Below are 18431 nucleotides of genomic sequence, written 5' to 3'. Positions count from 1 at the left end.
CTCCACTGCATCCCCGGTTTATAGCTATGACTGGAATGTTTTTTGTATCCTCTATAGTGAAGACAGAAGCAAAATATTTGTTCATATCATCCTCCCTTTCCTTATTATCTATGATTAGCTCCCCACTCTCATTCTCTGCAGGACCAACACTCACTTTAATTACTCTTGGTCTTTTTAAATACCTCTATAATCTCTTGCTACTTGTTTTTACATTTCGAGCTAGCTTCGTCTCATACTATAATTTTGATCTCCTGATTAACCTCTTAGTTATTCTCTGCTGTTCTTTATATTCTGAACAATTATCTGACCTGCCACTGATCTTTGCACAGTTATATGCTTTTTCCTTAAGTTTGATGTGTTCCTTAACTTCTTTAGTTAACCACGTGGGTCCACCCCTTAAGATTGCTCTTTATAGTAGGAATACACTTATTCCGAGTCTTCTGCAAAACCCCCTTAAATTTCTGCCACTGTTTCTCTATTGATTTATCTCCTAGCCTAGTAGTCAGATAATTTCAGCTAGCTCAGCTTTCATGCTCACATAGTTTCCTTTATCTAAGTTTAAAATACTAGTCTCAGACCCACTCTTCTTCCTTTCAAAAAATGGCACCTTCCCATGCAACCGCAGAAGGTGCAACACCTGCCCCTTTACTTCCCCCCTCCTCACCGTCCAAGGGCTCAAACACGCCTTTCAAGTGAAGCAGCATTTCACTTGCACTTCCCTCAATTTAGTTACTGCATTTGCTGCTCCCAATGCGGTCTCCTTTACGTTGGAGAGACCAAACGCAGACTGGGTGACCGCTTTGCGGAACACCTTTGGTCTGTCTGCAAGCATGACCCAGACCTCCCTATCGCTTGCCATTTCAACACACCACCCTGCTCTCATGCCTACATGTCCGTCCTTGGCCTGCTGCAATATTCCAGTGAAGCTCAACGCAAACTGGAGGAACAGCACCTCATCTTCTGACTAGGCACTTTACAGCCTGCCGGACTTAATACTGAGTGCAACAACTTCAGATCATTAACTCTCTCCTCCATCCCCACCCCCTTTCCGATCCCCCTTTTTCTAATTATTTATATTTTTAAAATATATTTTTCTTTTCCCACCTATTTCCATTTTTAAAAATATATTCCCATCCATTATTTCATCTCCATCTTTTAGCCTATTCCGATTCCTTCCCCCCACCCCACCCTCACTAAGGCTATGTGTCACTTGCTCATCCTGCTTTCTACCCTTAATGTCACCATTAGCACATTCCCTAGGTAATATCACCACCGTCGATACCCCTTTGTCCTTTTGTCTATGTCATCTTTGGCAATCTCTTCTTTGCCTCCACCTACCACTGGCCCTCTATCCAGCTCTACCTGTCCCACCCCCCTCAACCAGCTTATATTTCACCTCATTTCTACTTTTCCTCAGTTCTGATGAAGAGTCATACAGACTTGAAACATTAATTGTATTCTTCTCCGCAGATGCTGTCAGACCTGCTGAGTTTTTCCAGCTATTTTTATTTTTGTTTCAGATTTACAGCATCCGCAGTATTTTGTATTTATCTTCTCCCTTCCAAACTGGATGTAAAATTCAATCATATTGCGATCAAAGCTACCTTGGGGTGCCTTCACTCTGAGGTCATTAATTAATCCTGCCATGTTACACAATACCAAGCCAAATATAACCTGCACTCTAATTGGTTCCAGGATGTGCTCTTCTGAAAAAATATCTTGAAAGTATTTTATGAACTCTTCATTCAGGCTCTACTGCCAGTCTGGCTTTTCCAGTTTATGTGTAGATAAAAATCACCCATGATTATTGCTGTCCCTTCATCACATACAACCAATATTTCTCCTTGTACAATTTTTCCTTCATTGTGGTTACTGTTAGGGGGCCTGTGGACCACACCCACCAGTGACTTCTTTCCCCTACGATTCCGCTTGTCCACCCAAACTGATTCTACATCTGGGAGCAAGACAGCCAGACCTGCGAGGGACACCTCTACTCAGGCAATGGATAAATAGACGGCGAGGCTTGGGACCTTCACTCACCTCCTGGGAGTGGAAACAGCCAGGCCTGGGAGGGAACTCCTCCACTCAGGCAGCAGATAAATAGAGGGCGAGGCTCGAGGCCTTCACTCACCTTCCGAGAGCAGAGACAGCCAGGCCTGGGAGGGACACCTGTACTCAGGCAGCAGGTAAATAGAGGGTGAGGCTGAGGGCCTTCACTCACCTTGCGGGAGCGGAGACAGCCGGGACTGGGAGGAACACCTCTATTCAGGTAGCGGATAAATAGAGGGTGAGGCTCGGGGGCTTTACTCACCTCCTGGGAGTGGAGACAGCCGGGCCTGCGAGGGACACCTCTACTCAGGCAGCGGATAAATAGAGGGTGAGGCTCGGGGCCTTCACTCCCCTCCTGGGAGCAGAGACAGCTGGGCCTGCGAGGGACACCTCTACTCAGGCAGTGGATAAATAGAGGGCGAGGCTCAGGGCCTTCACTCACCTCCTGGGAGTGGAGACAGCCGGGCCTGGGAGGGTCTCTTCTACTCAGGCAGCGGATAAATAGAGGGCGAGGCTCACCAGCTATTAATAAACGGGCTACTTTAGGCCCTTTAGTGTTCAATGGACACCAATTTTCTGGCGCCTGTGCAATCTTCGGGTTGGCACACGGGTGCAACGGGCGGACAGGTAGGAGACATTTGTATTAACCTCATCCATGGGTGGGATAAGAAGGCTCAGTGGGGTTATGAATATGCTCTGTGAAGTATTTATTGTTGAAAGTTTTTCAAACTTGCCTGTGTGATCTGCAGTACTTCAGAATGCACCCAAGCTGCTTTTTCTGGACTCTTAACGTTCAGGTCAGCACTCTGCAGTGAGGAATCTTTTCTGGGCCTGCAGATTTCAGGAAGCCTTCCCTTAGCCTGGGAATGTGAGCTGAACTTTCCACTGGAGGCAGCTCCTACGAGGAGGAAAGGAGGGCTAGAAGGGGGAGGAGGCCAGGAATGCATATTCAGCCTCCAGGGAAGCCACCTTTTGGAGGTCAGGCTGGGCATCAGGGGTGCAGGGTCAAGAGGTTGTCCAAGGCAGAAGGGGCCACAGAAGACGTCACTATCCTGCTGCCAGAGTATACAGGTGGCAAAGCAGTTAACTCAGTATATCCGAGGTGCAGTGCCAAAGGAGGCTCCATCTCTCAAGGGAGACAGTCGACTATACCTGTCAGATGATTGGGCCTGAGTCATCCCCATGCCAGCGGCTCTGAAGGTCACAGCTGCCCTCAACTTCTATGCCTCTGGCTCCTTCCAGGGCTCAGTAGGTAATCTTTGCAGTGTCTCCCAATCAGCTGTGCTCACTCATGTCAAGCAGGTTACAGATGCTCTGTTCAGGCATGCAAAGACCTTCATCCACTTCTGTTGGGACCAGGCAAGCCAGACACAGCGAGCCAGAGGCTTCGCGGCCATTGCTGGCTTCCCCTGCATCCAGGGTGCTATAGAATGCACACAAGTGGCCATCAAGGTGCCAGCAGGTGAACCTGGTGCCTTTGTCAACAGGAAGGGCTTCCACTCCATGAACGTGCAGATAGTGTGTGATCACAGGATGCAGATTCTTCAAGTCTGTGCAAGGTACCCAGGCAGCTCCCAAGACGCCTACATCCTCAGACACTCACAGGTGCTGGGGGTCTTCAGTGCTCTGGCTCGGCTGGATGGATGGCTGCTGGATGACAAGGGCTATCCCCTCAGAAGGTGGCTCATGACGCCTCTCTGACATCCAAGAACAGAAGCTGAGCAGCGGTACAATAGGAGCCACACCTCCACAAGGGCTGTGGTAGAGAGAACCATCGGTCTTCTCAAGATGCGCTTCTGGTGCCTAGACCGTTCAGGGGCCGCACTCCAGTACCCCCCAGATCGTGTGTCGCTGATATTGGTTGCATGCTGCGCTCTCCACAATCTTGCACTGGAAAGGGGGGACGCAGTGGACAATGAAGACGTCGACACAGTGGCTGCGGCTGCACACGATAAGTCCAGCAGTGATTCTGAGGATGAGCAGGCACAAGGAAATGCTGAGGGGGTAGACACTGACCCGGGCATATTCCAGGGAGGCAGGAACACACGGGAGGCTTTAATCCAATGAACCTTCAGCTAGCACAGCATAGATGGATTCCCAGGACAAGCCTGGGCTGCCGCCTTGATACTCGACACCTAAGTGCAAAATCTGCTAGGTCAGCAGCACTAACTAAGGGCCTTGTAAAGAAAGCTGAATATTGAATAAATCACTCATTACACTTTTGTCAACCATACACATGCAGAAGAAATGAGGCACCCTCAGCCATGGTCACATATCTGCATTTAATGTGTGAAGCAAAATAACTTATCACAAAGAGAAAACAACAGCGTTAACAATCAAAAAGAACTAATAAAGGACCTTGTCTCGGGCCAACACAAAAGCACTAGTGAGAAACCTGTGCTGTGCCTAAAGTGCCTTATGCTTTTGTTTATGGGTACTATGTCTTGGTGCTGCCCCATTGCTCGGAGTGGCACCTGAGACAGTCTCTGTCCTGTTCTGTTCGCCTCGATGACCTTGGCGGCTGTCCCTTGGCCCATGGAGCCTATGCTGGCTCCGCCTGGGAGGGAGCTGCCAATTCCATAACCGGATAAAACAGTCACTGGGAGAGGGGCGAAGGAACTGCCGCCCTCATCCGGAGCACCCTGAGAGGTGCCCGCAGAGACGATAGGCAGCTGCTGCGCCGACGTAAGGTCGCTTTGGACCTCTCTGCTCACCGTGGATGGATGGGCAACGAGTTGGGAAGCTTGATGCCCACACCATCTCCGACACTGGCACTGAGATTGGCCAGCTGAGGTCAATGCCAATGTGCAGGCTTGCTGGTCAGAGTGCATCCCCAGGAAGCCCTGATGGGTCTCCTGGTGTAGGCTTTCCATGAGAGTTGCCACTGTCTACATGGAGGAAGCTTGGCATTCAGACATCCGGCTCATTGCTTTGGCAAGCGTCCACGTAGACTCCTCTACCACAGAGACCAAGTCAAGCATAGCCTCATGTATCATCCCCAGATGCTCCCGCACACCCGGCCGCATTTCCTGCATTTACTGCGTCGCAGACGACTCCAGAGACACATCATCAGGCACTGACTGAACATATGCCTGGTCCCCTGCAATCTCCCAACTGCTGGAGTCATGGGCACTCTGTCTCTGGCAGCTACTCCAGCGAGTGTGAAGTGCCCTCACCTCTGTGCCCCAGGATGCTAGCAGTTGTTCGAATTCCCGCTGAGGTGCTAGTATCTGCACTAGTGCCTGCCTGGCAGAGATGGTGTGATGCTGGTGAGACTTCAGGCTCCTCAGGTGTGAGAGGGGGCATCTGCTGCTCCTCCTCCCGGCCCTGCTCTGATGATGCTGAAAGAAAGAACAAGGATAGTGGATCAGTTAGTGCAGACAATGACAAACTTCATCCTGTTCCCCCAGCTCATTATGCAATCAATCTTCCATAACCAAAGGCCCAGCAATGTTGCAACAATAACTAATTTACCAATCATCAGTGCTATGGCTGTTGGGAGGACAATGTGGACCTCACTGTTGGGCATAAATTTCTGGCTGTGGCACCCCAGCCTCACTGACACCAGCATGGCACCTCTCCAGTTCAAGGGCATCCTGCTCGAAGCTGTGCCTGGCTGCCTCCAGCCCTCACATGCTTGGCTGTGTTCTGTGCATTCTTCTTCTGAAAAGGAGAGAAGAGCATTGATTAGGGCAAATTGCGCATGGACCCTGTTTGTGCATGGCACACCCCAACCAGCGTGGGACATATCAGGCCTCCAGTGCCTCCTCAGCCGCTGCAGCCGATCACTCAGACAAAGGTGCTAGACTTGCTCCCCATCCCCCCCACTGCCCCCTTGGACACATGCTGCCTACATCACTTTAGGAACCACATGGTATTTCCTCCCATAGCAAGGAAGTGCAAGCACGTGCAATGTAGAGAGCAGCAGATGGTTCATTGCCACGCCACCTTGAAGCTCCCTTCCACCAGCTCATCGCCCTGACTAGGACATGTCCTGGAATTCTGTGTCTGCGCCTAGGTGCAGCCCCTCCAGGTTGCCCCCATACCAGTCATGTGGGACTCAGATCAACACATGCTGCAGGGGAAAACTTATCTCCTCTTGACCCACTCAGGTTGACCTCAGCACGGGCACTATCTGCTTGCCCACCCAGCAAAGGAAAAATGCCATCAACGGATTCAATGCAGTCACGACACTGAAACTTGGGGGGAGTGGGTGAGTGCCGCACTGGGTAAGACTACCTGCTGGGTTAAATGCCCAATGCCAACATGGTACTCACCCTGCCTTAGCGCAACAGATCGTTGAAGCGCTTGCGACACTGGATCCAGGTGTGCCGCACCACATCGCGGGAGCTCACCATGTCTGCCATGTGTTCCCAGCACATTTTGTCATGTGGGGGGGGCCTCCTCCCCCCATCCTGGGGGCCCAACATCTCCTACTGTGCTGCCACCTCCTCGAGGAGAACAGCAAGGCAGTCATCAGAAAAACGAGGGGCGCACCCCTCATGAAAAAGTGCTAACCGTCCAGCCTGGCCTGCTCGGTAGGTCTAACCTCCAGCCTGGCCTGTTCACCCGACCCCCATGCTACAGCCTAGCACTGGCCATTGTGAGCAGCCTACATGAGGCTGCCAGGCCTTCTTTTAAACAGACTGCTGGGTCGCCATTGGACCTGGCGGTCTGTGCATGCCTGCCGCAGCCCGCACATTCCCACTATCCTCAGGAGTCGGGAAATACACTGGGTGGGCCTTAATTGGCCCGACCATGTAAAATGGTGGCACGGACCTCATCGCGGGCGCCCATTCCTGCTCCGCCATCCCCACCCCCCACCACCAGAAAATTCTGCCCTAAGTGTAGTAAATAGTTTTTAGAGTTAAGGGATGGCAGGTCAGCTCATCCAAGTGGAGTGCACATCCTGTGGTATGTGTGAAGTCGTGGACGCACCATGTGTCCCAGACGAATACATCCATAGGAATTGTCACCAGCTGTGCAAGTTTAAGCACAGGTTTTGGAACTTGAGCGGCAGCTGGAGTCACTGTTGTGCATCCACGAGGCAAAGGACTGAGTGGATAGCACTTTCAGGGAGGTGGTCACACCGCAGGTCAGAAGCGCACAGCCAGAGAGGGAATGTGTGGTGACTGCCAGGCAGTCTAAGAAAACCAGGCAGGTAGTGCAGGATTCCCCTGAATCTATCCTGCTTGCTAACTAGTTTTCCATTTTGGATGCTGATGAGGGCAATGGTTCCTCAGGGGAGTGCAGCCAGAGTTAAGCCTGTGGCGCCACGGGCAACTCAGCTGTACAATGGGGCGGGGGGTGGGGAAGGAAGAAGAATGGAGGGCAATAGTGATATGGGATTCAATAGTCAGGGGATCAGACAGCCACTTCTGTAGCAGCAAACATGACTCCAGGATGGTGTACTGCCTCCCTGGTGCCAGGGTCAAGGATGTCATGGAGCAGCTGCAGGACATCCTTGATTCGGTGAGTATGACTATGTTCCGCTGTTACTTGAATAGTCTGTCAGGCAGCTCTCCCAATGTTGGCATAAGCCCCAGGTGTTAGTAAGGAGGTATTTGCAAAGTTGACAAGGCTGAGTGTGTTGTCATTTCCGGTGCCTAGCTCAATGCTGGATAGTCCATCCAGTTTCATACCTTTTTGGCTTTGTAGTGGTTCGGTACAACGGAATAGCTTGCTAGGCCATTTCAGAGGGCATTTAAGAGTCAACCACATTGCTGTAGTTCTGGAATCACTTCTGGGCAGATTTCCTTCCTTAAAAGGAGTGAAGTAGATAGGTTTGACCAACAGTTAATGATAATTTAATGGTCACCATCATTGGGATTTTTAATTCCACGTTGATTAATTAGTTAAATTTAAATTCCAACAGCTGTCATGGTGGAATTTGAATCCAGGTCCCCAGAGCATTTGCATGGGTGTCTGGATTACTATTTCGGTGACATTACCACCATGTCACTCCCTCCCCAACTTACTGACTGCTGACCTCATTACAACCTTAATTCAAGCATGTCCAAAAGAGTTGAAATTAAAAGATGAGGTTTGAGTGACTGCCTTTGACATCATGGCAGATTTTGACTGAGTGTGGCATCAAGGATCCAGAGCAAAATTAGAGTCACTGGTAATCGGGGTAAAACTCTCTACTGGTTGGAGTCATACCTCACACAAAGGAAGATGACTATGGTTGTTGGAGACCAATCATTGAAGTCCAAGGACATCGTTGCAGGAATTCCTCAGGATAGCGTCCTTGTCATGGTTTGCCATGTCAGTTCAACTCAAAACTTCTTGGCAGAGAATGTGTGGTTTCAGAGGTGAATTAATGGCCAAAATGAATCATGTAGAAAGGTACCAACCATAGACTAGAAAATGCCTACCCATAATCAGTGGTCCTGCCGCATTAATTAATCTCAGCTATGACGGAAACACTATGGTAGGCTTCAGAGTTTTTAAGTGGTGGGAGAAAGGGAAGTCAAGCAGGATGGGATAAGACAAAATCTGATTGCCTTCTCTACCTTCCCTGTCCATGGTAAAATAGACAATCTACGTAGACTCATTAGGTCATTTTGATGAGGTCCTAAACAGCTGCTGGTACTCCTGTAGCTGAATCCAGCATGAATCACTGGAAATAAGAACAGAAGGAAAAACTGAAGGACCATTCAGTTAAACTTCCCAATGACCTTCCCTCCATCATAAGGTCAGAAGTAGGTATGATTACTGATGGTTGCACAGTATTTAGTATCAGTGTTTAAATATCATGTGCTGATATTTAAAATGCTCCCAATTGTCAAGCTAACAATTTTTACACCTTTTGTCAACATTAAGTGTTAGCTTTCTTCAGCTTTAAAACCAAACAGAACTGAATTGCTCTTATTAAAATTGTGTCAATTAGATCTTTTAAAGAGAAATTGATTAAATATTTATATAAGCATATAGGACTATGGAGAAAATGCAAGACAGAGCGTTTAGATTTAAATTGTTTTAACAAAGACATTGCAGATGGCCACAATGACCTCATCCTGTGCAGTAAAATTCAATGGGCTGAATTATGTGCTCCATCGCTGATGAGATTGAAGATGGCAGGGCATTGAAAATTCAGCAGGTGGCCACCTACCCGCCTGCCCCTAGCCCCACGCAATTTTACCAGCAGCAGGCACTGGTGTTAGGCTGCCTGCCTGACCAAATGATGTCATTAAATGGGAACTTTATGCCCAATTAAGGGCCACAAACTGTTGCTGCTGAGGATTTAGCCAGTGGCATGAGATGCCCATGCCAAGCACCCAACCCTGCAGTTTTCTTTGCATGGGCTGGTGGCGGGTGGTTGGGGGGACAGTTGGGGGGGTGGAGGGGTGGGTCCCTCCTTAATGGGCCCTCTGGGTCTGTTGGTGGGCGCCCACCAAGGTTTTACCTCCCAAGTTTCCTCTGTCTCCAAGTCCCACCTCTATCCTATTAACAGCCAATCTGTTCCCCACAGCTGTTCCCTGTCAAACATTTTAGCAGGGAAGGAGGGGTGGTGAATCAAGCACATGGTACAATTCAGCCCCACAATTTGATAGAAAGTCGTGGTTGTTGTTGTCCAATATGAATTTTAAAATCTTGACAATTGCAGGAAGAAAGAATGTTCTAGCTCTGAGAAAATGGAAGTTATAGAGGGAGACTGTACAATGCTTTGGTTTTACTATAATGGGGCTGTATTGAGTGGAAATGACAGAATGGTGAAGTATTTAATAGTATCAAACAATGATTATCAGTAGGCCTTCTTCACTTGGCACAGGTTGACACTTTGGTACTGGTTAGCACAGGTGGAGAACATTTTTGCTTTCCTAAAACACCAGTGCTGGCCAGTGGTGAGGCATTACCTAATCCTGGAGATTGAAAATACTGCAAAAAAAAATTGATCAACGTAGATAACAGTCAACAATAAAGTTCAATTAATAATAGGCATGAACTAGAATACCACTGATTGGGTCTATCAGAGCAAATTTCATGGAAGTTAACTAGCAAAATATTCTGGAACAAATGACTACAAATAAAAGCCATAGCAAAAATAACATCCATTATGACAAATTAGCACAAATAAATGTTGGACTAGATCTTTTGCAGTGAATACAAATTAAATGTTCAGAAAATGCCAACATTCCTTTCTAAAGGTTATAACATCAAACTGCTTAGAGGGAAAGCTCTGGATGAAATCTGCAGTTGATATTGTCTTGTTGTTAAAGTCCTTATACATACAAAAGAAGAAACTCAAGATCCAAAATGTCCAGAAAATTTGTGACGGAAAGGAAAAATGGAAAAGGCACATCATCTTAGCAAATGCTTATTGAGATAACAAAAACTTATATTTATATAGCACCTTTAACGTAATGTCCCAAGGCACTGCACAGGAGCATCATAAAATGAAGTATGATACTGAGCCACAGAAGGAGATATTCCAGAGCTTGGGGCCTTGACAACTAAAAGCATGGTCACAAGTAGTGGGACAACTATAATTGGGAATGCACAAGAGACCAGAATTAGAGGAGCTCACATATCTTGTGTTGTGGGGTTGGAAAACATTACTGAGATGGGGAGGGGAAAGCCATGTTAGGATTTGAAAACAAGGATGAGAATTTTAAAATCAAGACTTTGCTTTACTTGGAGCCAACGTAGATCTGAGACCACATGGGGTAAATGGAGAATGGAACTTGCTGCAAGTTAAGACACAGGTAGCAGAGTTTTATACGACCTCAAGTTTATGGAGGGAAGAATGTGGGAGGCCAACCAGGGACACATTGAAATAATTTATTCTAGAGGGAACAAGGACATGGTTATGGGTTTCAACAGCAGCTGAGCTCAGACTAAGCAATCTTAGTGCAACTATGAGGTTGGAAGTTTATCTTGGGATCAAATATGATACCAATGTTGCGAACTGACTAGCTTAATCTAAAACTGTTGCCAGGGAGAGGGATGAAGTTGGTAGTTAGGGAACAGAGTTGGGAACAGGAACTGAAAACAATGGCTTTAGTCTTCTGAATATTTAATTGGAGGAAATTTCTGTTCATCCAGCACTGGATGTCAGATGAGCTGTCTGATGATTTAGCAATAGTGGAGGAGTTGAGAGAGGTGGTTGTGAGGTATAGGCGGGTGTCATCAGAGTACATGTGAAAACTAATGCTGTGCCTGCACATGATGTCGTAAAATGCAGCATGTAGATGAGGAACAGAAGAGGGCAAAGGATAAATCTTTGATAGATAGGCAGAAGAAAATGCCTTGAAAACTTGGATGACAATGGTGTTGAAAGGTTCAGTGCCTAATGGAAAAAGAGTTGTGAAGGACTGTAACTGTACATTTGAAAATTCCCAAAGTTAGGCATTAGATGTATAAGATAAGGTGTATAAAAGGTTGACTAGAGGTGAATGAAATTTGGAATGGCTATAAAGGTTCTGAAATCTAAACATCTGTGGATAAATCTATATGGAAATTTATTTTACTTCTTTCCTCCCCTGATTTTCCTCTGTGAAAAGCTTACCGGTAGATATAATTATTTTTTCAGCATGTATATGATTAGTTAGAATTCTAAAATCTCACTTTTATCAGGTGTGTCATTGCATCCTTGAAGAAGACGAGATCAAAAAAGCCTGATCGGACACCTTCATTATGTTGTTCTTGATAAAACTGCAATTTTTCAGTCAGGAATTCATAACTTGGTATCTGGAACATGTTCAGTACAACTGTTAGAATATCACAAAGATAACATCATAAAAATAATGAAAAATTAAGCATGCCATGAACCCAATATACCTCATCCTTTCATAGTAATCTACAATTACTTTATTATAGTGTATGCCTCTTGCTAATGCATTTACAGGAGTGATAAAATTCAATTTACTGATATTCCACTAGAGGGCTGCTGAGGCTTTCGGCTTCAGGCCTGCTCGGCTCAAAATTCTGTAGTAGTCGCTGCCACCTAAGCATTGAGGCAAAAAAGTTAGTCTTTAAGACAGTTTTTTTGCTCCTGTGGAACCCAGGAAAAGCAGAGGTATTCCTTTTGTCCAGTAAGCACTGTTGAGGGCCACTGTTGGCCCCCTTTCCATTGTCCTCATACCCAACGATTGGACTTAATTGAGGATCACTGGTGGCAAGGCAGGTTGTCTGAAGTTGGAATGTTGGTACTTACAGCTCAATCAAATTGAAATTAGATTTGTGGTTCATGTTAATATTATAGAGGTAATGTTTAGTTCTGAGAAGATTAAAGTTTAACAGTAGAAAATGGGATAAATACAACTAAAGCAGCTTGGAGTCTATTACACTTGAAAGGTTGGGACCATGTTAATTTAAGGGGTTAACAGCTAGAAAGGTACGAGCCTTAAAAAGCAGGTGGGATTGTTTAGTTGGTGCAATTATAAAGGAGGGATAATTGACTTGGAGATCAGTTTAAGTATAGAGCACAGCAGGCTATGTTGCCATGGAAATGGGTGGAGCTTAAGAAGGTTCCCTGGCTTCAATTTCTCTGTGTGTATTCTGGGAGAGTGAATGTTCTGTAGCAGGGTAAGAGGTTGGATACCATTAGTAGGAATCAGGAAATTAGGGATCTGAGAAGTCCTAGGGAACTAAGAGGGTGGCAGAAGGTCTCGTGTTCCATGTTGGAGGCAGTTAGGGCTCAGAGAAGCCCTGCGAGCCATTTATAGCTGAGTTCAGCTGAGAGACTGGAGTCTGGAGAAACCAAGAGGCTGTGCCAGATCAGGGAAGTTAGTGGTCTGTGAAAGAGTTGGAAGTATTTAAGTAATTAGAGGCAGGAGTGTAACTTTGTTAATCCTGTGGAATGTAATCCCAAGAGAAGAGGTTGAACCATTGGGAGGTGAGCAGTGATTGGGGCAATCCAAGTCAGCCCGGCCTTTGTGGGAATTCAGAAGCTAGATCTTAGGAAGTGAGAAGTTGAAATCCCTCATAAGGGAGACATAGTTTTAATGAGATTTTGTGACTCACAGTGGCTACTGATGTCTGGGTGGGTTGCTGAGAAATCTGTGGGATCTGTCTTGGTCACACCAGGTCAGAAAGGTAAAACAATTTACAATATCTATCTTATATGCTAACATTCAGCGTAACTATAAGGTACATGTGAATTAACAGACAACTGTGATCAAAAGAAGCAAATATGACTTGAGAAAAAACTTTTTCACACAATGAGTGGTTCGGGTCTGGAATGCACTGCCTGGAAATGTGGTGGAGACTGGTTCAATCGAGGCATTCAAGAGGGCATTAGATGATTACCTGAATAGAAATTATGTGCAGGGGTATGGGGGAAAGGCAGAGCAATGGCACTAGGTCATAATGCTCTTTTGGAGAGCCGGTGCAGACATAATGGGCCAAATGGCCTCCTTCTGTGCCATTAAAATTCTGTGATTCTGTAAAAAACACTACACGACACAATAAATGGTAGATGCGACCAAAACAGAGTCCACGAGTTTAACATCAACCCACCCAGGCATCAGTAATACTGAGAGTCAACCAATCTCACTGAAACTCTATTTCTTTCACAAGGGATTCCTGTCTTCACCTTCAAAGATCTCACCTTGGAATTTTTTCCAAATGTTGCTCCAACTCAGATGGCTTTAATGATGGCCCACCTCACAGGTTTTCAATCTTGTCTCCTGAGATTCTGTTTCTCTGTATTCCCAAGTATTCACTCAAAGGCCAACCCTCAAGCACAACTTTAGATCTTCAACGACGCCAAGCAGAACACAACTGCTCGAAAGGGATACATTTGTCCCAACCACCAGCAACACAGTGCTACCTCCTGCCTTCTTGTATCTTCAGGACATCGTCTGAGCTCTCTTTATTAACCAGGGCTTCCCTTGAGCCTTCTTTACATAAAGTCTGCTCCCTGTAGCCCTTTTCCTGTTTGGATCCTTTTTCCTCTGCTCCTCTCTTTTTAAAAGAACTGAGACCTCTTCCTGTCCCTGTCCCCTTTCTGGGACTCTCCTTTTGGGACCTCTCCCTCATGCTTCTCCTTTGGGACCTGTCCATGTCCCTTCTCCCTTCAGGACCTCTCGCTGTCCCCTTTCTCTTGTACCCTGCTTGGGACATCTCTTATCAATGGTGCTTCACTCCTGGTCACCTGACTTGGGTTTTTGCACTGTTTTTCTTATGCACAAGTGCACTGGGCCTAAAAAATGTAAAAAATCCCGATCTGCGCATGCGCAGTTCTCAGTCTGCGCACAAACAAAATCTCCGAGGCCCGTTGGGAATTGAAGTTCTTGACCTCCGCGTTCTCCAACGAGGGAAGTTTGGCTTTCATAACAGTATACACTAATCAAAATAAATGACATCTACATTGGGTCAGCCGCATTCATCTGTTGGATGACAGCTGTATGCCGCAAGACCTTCTATATAGGGAACTGGCTATTGGGTCACGACCTACTGAACATCCATACTTCTGCTATAATGAAACCTGAAAGCATGATATGAAGATGGCCGGTATTGACACACTACTGGGAGACAGTCGCTGATGGCCGTAACCTCTGGAGGCTGACTGCTGGGAAGGGTACTGGAAGAAGTGAGGAGAAATTGAAAGCTTAGCTAGTGAAGAAGGCGGCCCAGAGAAAACAGAGGCCAGTGAATCCTGCACCTACTCAGCCCACTGTCTTCATCTGCAATAAATGCCACACCAAGTAATGTGAAACACATGTTGACTAACATACGCAAACCATCATCTCATTAGAAGAAAGGTTGCCAAAGACATGGGTCACTAGAGGCTTTGGCAGACTTGTGGTTAATAATAAATTTGATACTAGTTCATGGAAATAGATTCAAGCGAAAATTAGTTACATTTCTAGAAAAGTAATGAATTGAGAGATTTGATTAAGAAGGCAGGGTTGAGGGGTTGAGGTTTATCAAAAAGGAACAGGTATTGCTTTTATCAGGACTGAATAGCAAGATTAACAAAATCACTTTCAAGCTGACAACGTTATGATGTACCATTTCATAGATTTTTGGGACAACAAATACATAATCTTCAGGCTCATCACCAGTTGGTTCTGGCATATCCCGAAGGAAATCAACAAAGTATGGATCTTCATGAAGCTTTTCTGCTATTCCTTTTCCAATGACTTTTTCAACTGCACGGGCAATTGCATTTTCAAACCAATCTTTATCTTGTTGACTTACAAATCTATGAAGTAACATAAAAGTCAATAATTAATCATCATAAATTTTACTGCCATGAAGAGAACTACTTTATTTGGTATTAGTCATAAATCTGTATCTTTATGTATTCATGAATACTTAGGCATGGGCATAGGGTACTTCTTGCAGATTATCACCCATCATGCTCTTCAACTGATGAATCAACTCCATGTTTAATATCATTTGGAAGAAGCAATGAGGGTGGCAAGGGCACCGAATGTACTCTGGTTGAGGGTCTTCAATGTCAATCACTAAGGCTGGTTCAATAGCACACTACTGACTGAGCTGACCAAGTCCTGAAAGACATAGCTCCAGACTGAGCCTGTGGCAAGTTGTGAGGGAAATAAAACAAGATGGAAAAACCTTCTAGATCTAGTCCTCATCAATCTACCTGTTGCAGATGCTTCTGTCCATGACAGTATTGGTAGAAATGGCCACTGTACAGCCCTTGTGAAGATGAAATCCCACCTTCACGTTGATTATACTCTCCACCATATGGTGGGGCACTAACACCATGTAAAATGAGATAGATTTCGAACAGATCTAGCAGCTTAAAACTGGACATCCATGAAGTGCTGTGGGCCATCAGCAACAGCAGAATTGTATTCAAACACAATCTGTAACCTCATGGCCCAGCATATACCTCACTCTACCATTAGCATCATGCCAAGGGATCAACCCTGGTTCAAGGAAGAGTGCAGGAGAGCATAGCAGGAGCAGAATCAGTCAACCTGGTGAAGCTACAACACAGGACTACTTGCCAAACAGAAGAAGCAGCAAGGGATAGATAGTGTTAAGAAATAGAGATAGGTCAAGTAAGTTATATTTGTATTTGCGGGTGTTAGGAAGGAGTTTTAGTTTTAATGTTTAAGTTTGATTTGTATTTCTGTGTCTGTGTGTTTAGAAAAGGAAAATTTGAGTTTTAGTTTCACTTTAAAAGATGTCTACATTTTTAATGAGTTTTGCGACTCCTGAAGTGAAATTAAGCAAACACAAGAGTGGAAAAAATTGTGCTATTGCCTAGCATCAGGGGTCTAGCAAGGCAGGCCCCACCCACACACACACTGAAAAATGAAAGAAACAGCAGTTTTGAGGTCAGCTGGGAGCAGCTGCCAGGTAGAATCAGCCTAGAAGATTCAGACAGCCAGTTCCAAACCAAAGTTGGCTGGAATAGCTGCCAGAGAGAGACTGGAGCAAAGGGACAGATAGCAAGTCCCAAGCTAAAGAAGAAAGTTCCTAAATGCAGGGGAGTGGAACAGGAGTAAGTCCCAAGAAGTCCTTCTAGTCAAAGCAAGGACAAGAACCTGGAAAAGGTCCTGTTAAGTGAAATTAAAATTAAGGAGCAGGGAGAAAGGCTCCAAGCTTCAAGTTTAAAGAGCTGAATGCTGCAGGAAGCAGATTTAAAGCAAGAACAGCTTGTGGGACGTCAGAGAGTGCAACAAGACATCTGAAGGTTTGTTATGAGCATGTGAAGCAGTGGTGTATTGTTTACAGCTGAGTTAGTGAGAAAGAGTGCGTGGAAGAAAGCTTGAATGTGTGTGGCGACCCAGGGAAGAAGAACATCGAAAGGAGAACTTGAAACCTTGGAGGTGAACCCTTGTGGAAAGTGTCTGAGAGAAAGTAATGATCTGGGAGATGATTCCAAGGCGGGTTCTTGGAGAGTGGAGATTGGAAACCCTCGTGTGAAACACAGAGTTCAGTGAGATTGTTTGGCTCACAGTGTGACAAGCGTCTGGGGGGAGTTGAGAGATCCAAAGCATCTGTGTTGGGTGGCATTTGTCACTTGGTTTCAGAGTGTGTTGTGTCTGACTGCAGGTCAACAATTGGTTTACATGGACTGTGTATTACTGTGAATATTAGAGTATAAAATAGATTATGTAACTTGTGTTATCCTTACAAATATGTATATATCAATAAAGGTATAGTTGTGGGTGAAGGAGGATTGTAATAGAGTTAAACGTTTCTTGTTCAATAAATATTTTATTCTTTTGTTAAAAGTTCATCAACTGACTCTGTTCAGTAGCTACTCTCCACATATCTAAACTAACAAATAAAATTTAGGATCTATCAAGCCAGGTTCCACTCTGTGATCAGGCTTGTCCAGGGGTAACATTAGCTGGGATCATAACAATAGCGCTAAGCAATCCCACAACTGACAGATCAGATCAAAGTTCTGCAGTCCTGCCACATCTAGTTGTGAATGGCAGTGGACAATTAAACAACTAATTGGAGGAGGAAGCTTGAAAAATATCTCCATCCTCAATGATATGAGAGCCCAGCATGTCAGTGCAAAAGACAAGGCTGAATCATTTGCAAACATCTTCAGCCAGAGGTGCCAAGTTGATGATCCATCTCGACCTTTTCCTGAGGTCCCCCACATCACAGATGCCTGTTTTTGGCCAACTCAGCCAATATCACTTCCTGTGATATCAAGGAGCATCTGAAGGCACTAAATACTGCAAAGGCTATGGGCCCCACCAACATTCTGGCAGTAGTACTGAAGATTTGTCCTCCAGAACATGCTGTTCCCCTAACCAATCTGTTCCAGTACAGCTAAAATCCTGGCACCTATCTGACAATGGGGGAAATTGCTCAAGTAAGTACTGTCCACAAAAAAAGCAAGGCAAATCCAATCTGGGCAGTTACCACCATATTAGTCTATTCTTAGTCAACAGCAAATTGATTGCAGATGTCATTACTAATGCTATGAAGTGGCACTTCTGTTTACTGATGCTCAATTTATGTTCTGCCTAGGCCATTCAGCTCCAAAAAAGCCTCATTACAGCCACGATTGAAACATAGACAGAAGAGCTGAACTCCAGAAGTGAGAGTGACTGCCCTTGACATCAAGGTAGCATTTGAGCAAGTGTGGAATCAAGGAACCCTAGCAAAACTGGAGTCAATGGGAATTAAGGGTACTCTCTCCACTGGTTGGAATCAGACATAATACAAAGGAAGAATATGGTTGTTGTTGTTGGAACCCATTCATCTCAGTCCCATGACATCACGGCAGGAGTTCCTTAGGGTGGTGTCCTGGACCCAATAATCTTCAGTTGCTTCATCAATGACTTCCTTTCCATGTGGGTCAGAAGTGGAAAAGTTCACTGATGATTACACAATGTTCAGTGCTATTCATAACATCTCAGATACTAAAAAGCCTGTGTCCATATGTAGCTAGACCAGATTTGTGCCACACAGTGCCAGGCAAAGACCTT

General features: G+C 45.6%; 1 protein-coding gene across 1 annotated transcript in view; it reads right to left on the bottom strand.

Moving 5' to 3' along the window:
• LOC121278118 (dynein heavy chain 8, axonemal-like) overlaps positions 1 to 18431 on the bottom strand; it is a 2067071-nt gene that overhangs the window by 364564 nt on the left and 1684076 nt on the right. Inside the window, 2 exon segments of the mRNA XM_041188205.1 lie at positions 11620 to 11742; positions 15010 to 15202. Of these exon segments, the coding sequence (XP_041044139.1) occupies positions 11620 to 11742; positions 15010 to 15202 (316 nt within the window).

Source organism: Carcharodon carcharias, chromosome 5 (assembly GCF_017639515.1).
Source record: "Carcharodon carcharias isolate sCarCar2 chromosome 5, sCarCar2.pri, whole genome shotgun sequence".
Taxonomy (NCBI): domain Eukaryota; kingdom Metazoa; phylum Chordata; class Chondrichthyes; order Lamniformes; family Lamnidae; genus Carcharodon; species Carcharodon carcharias.
This window is presented reverse-complemented; position numbering and strand designations above follow the sequence as displayed.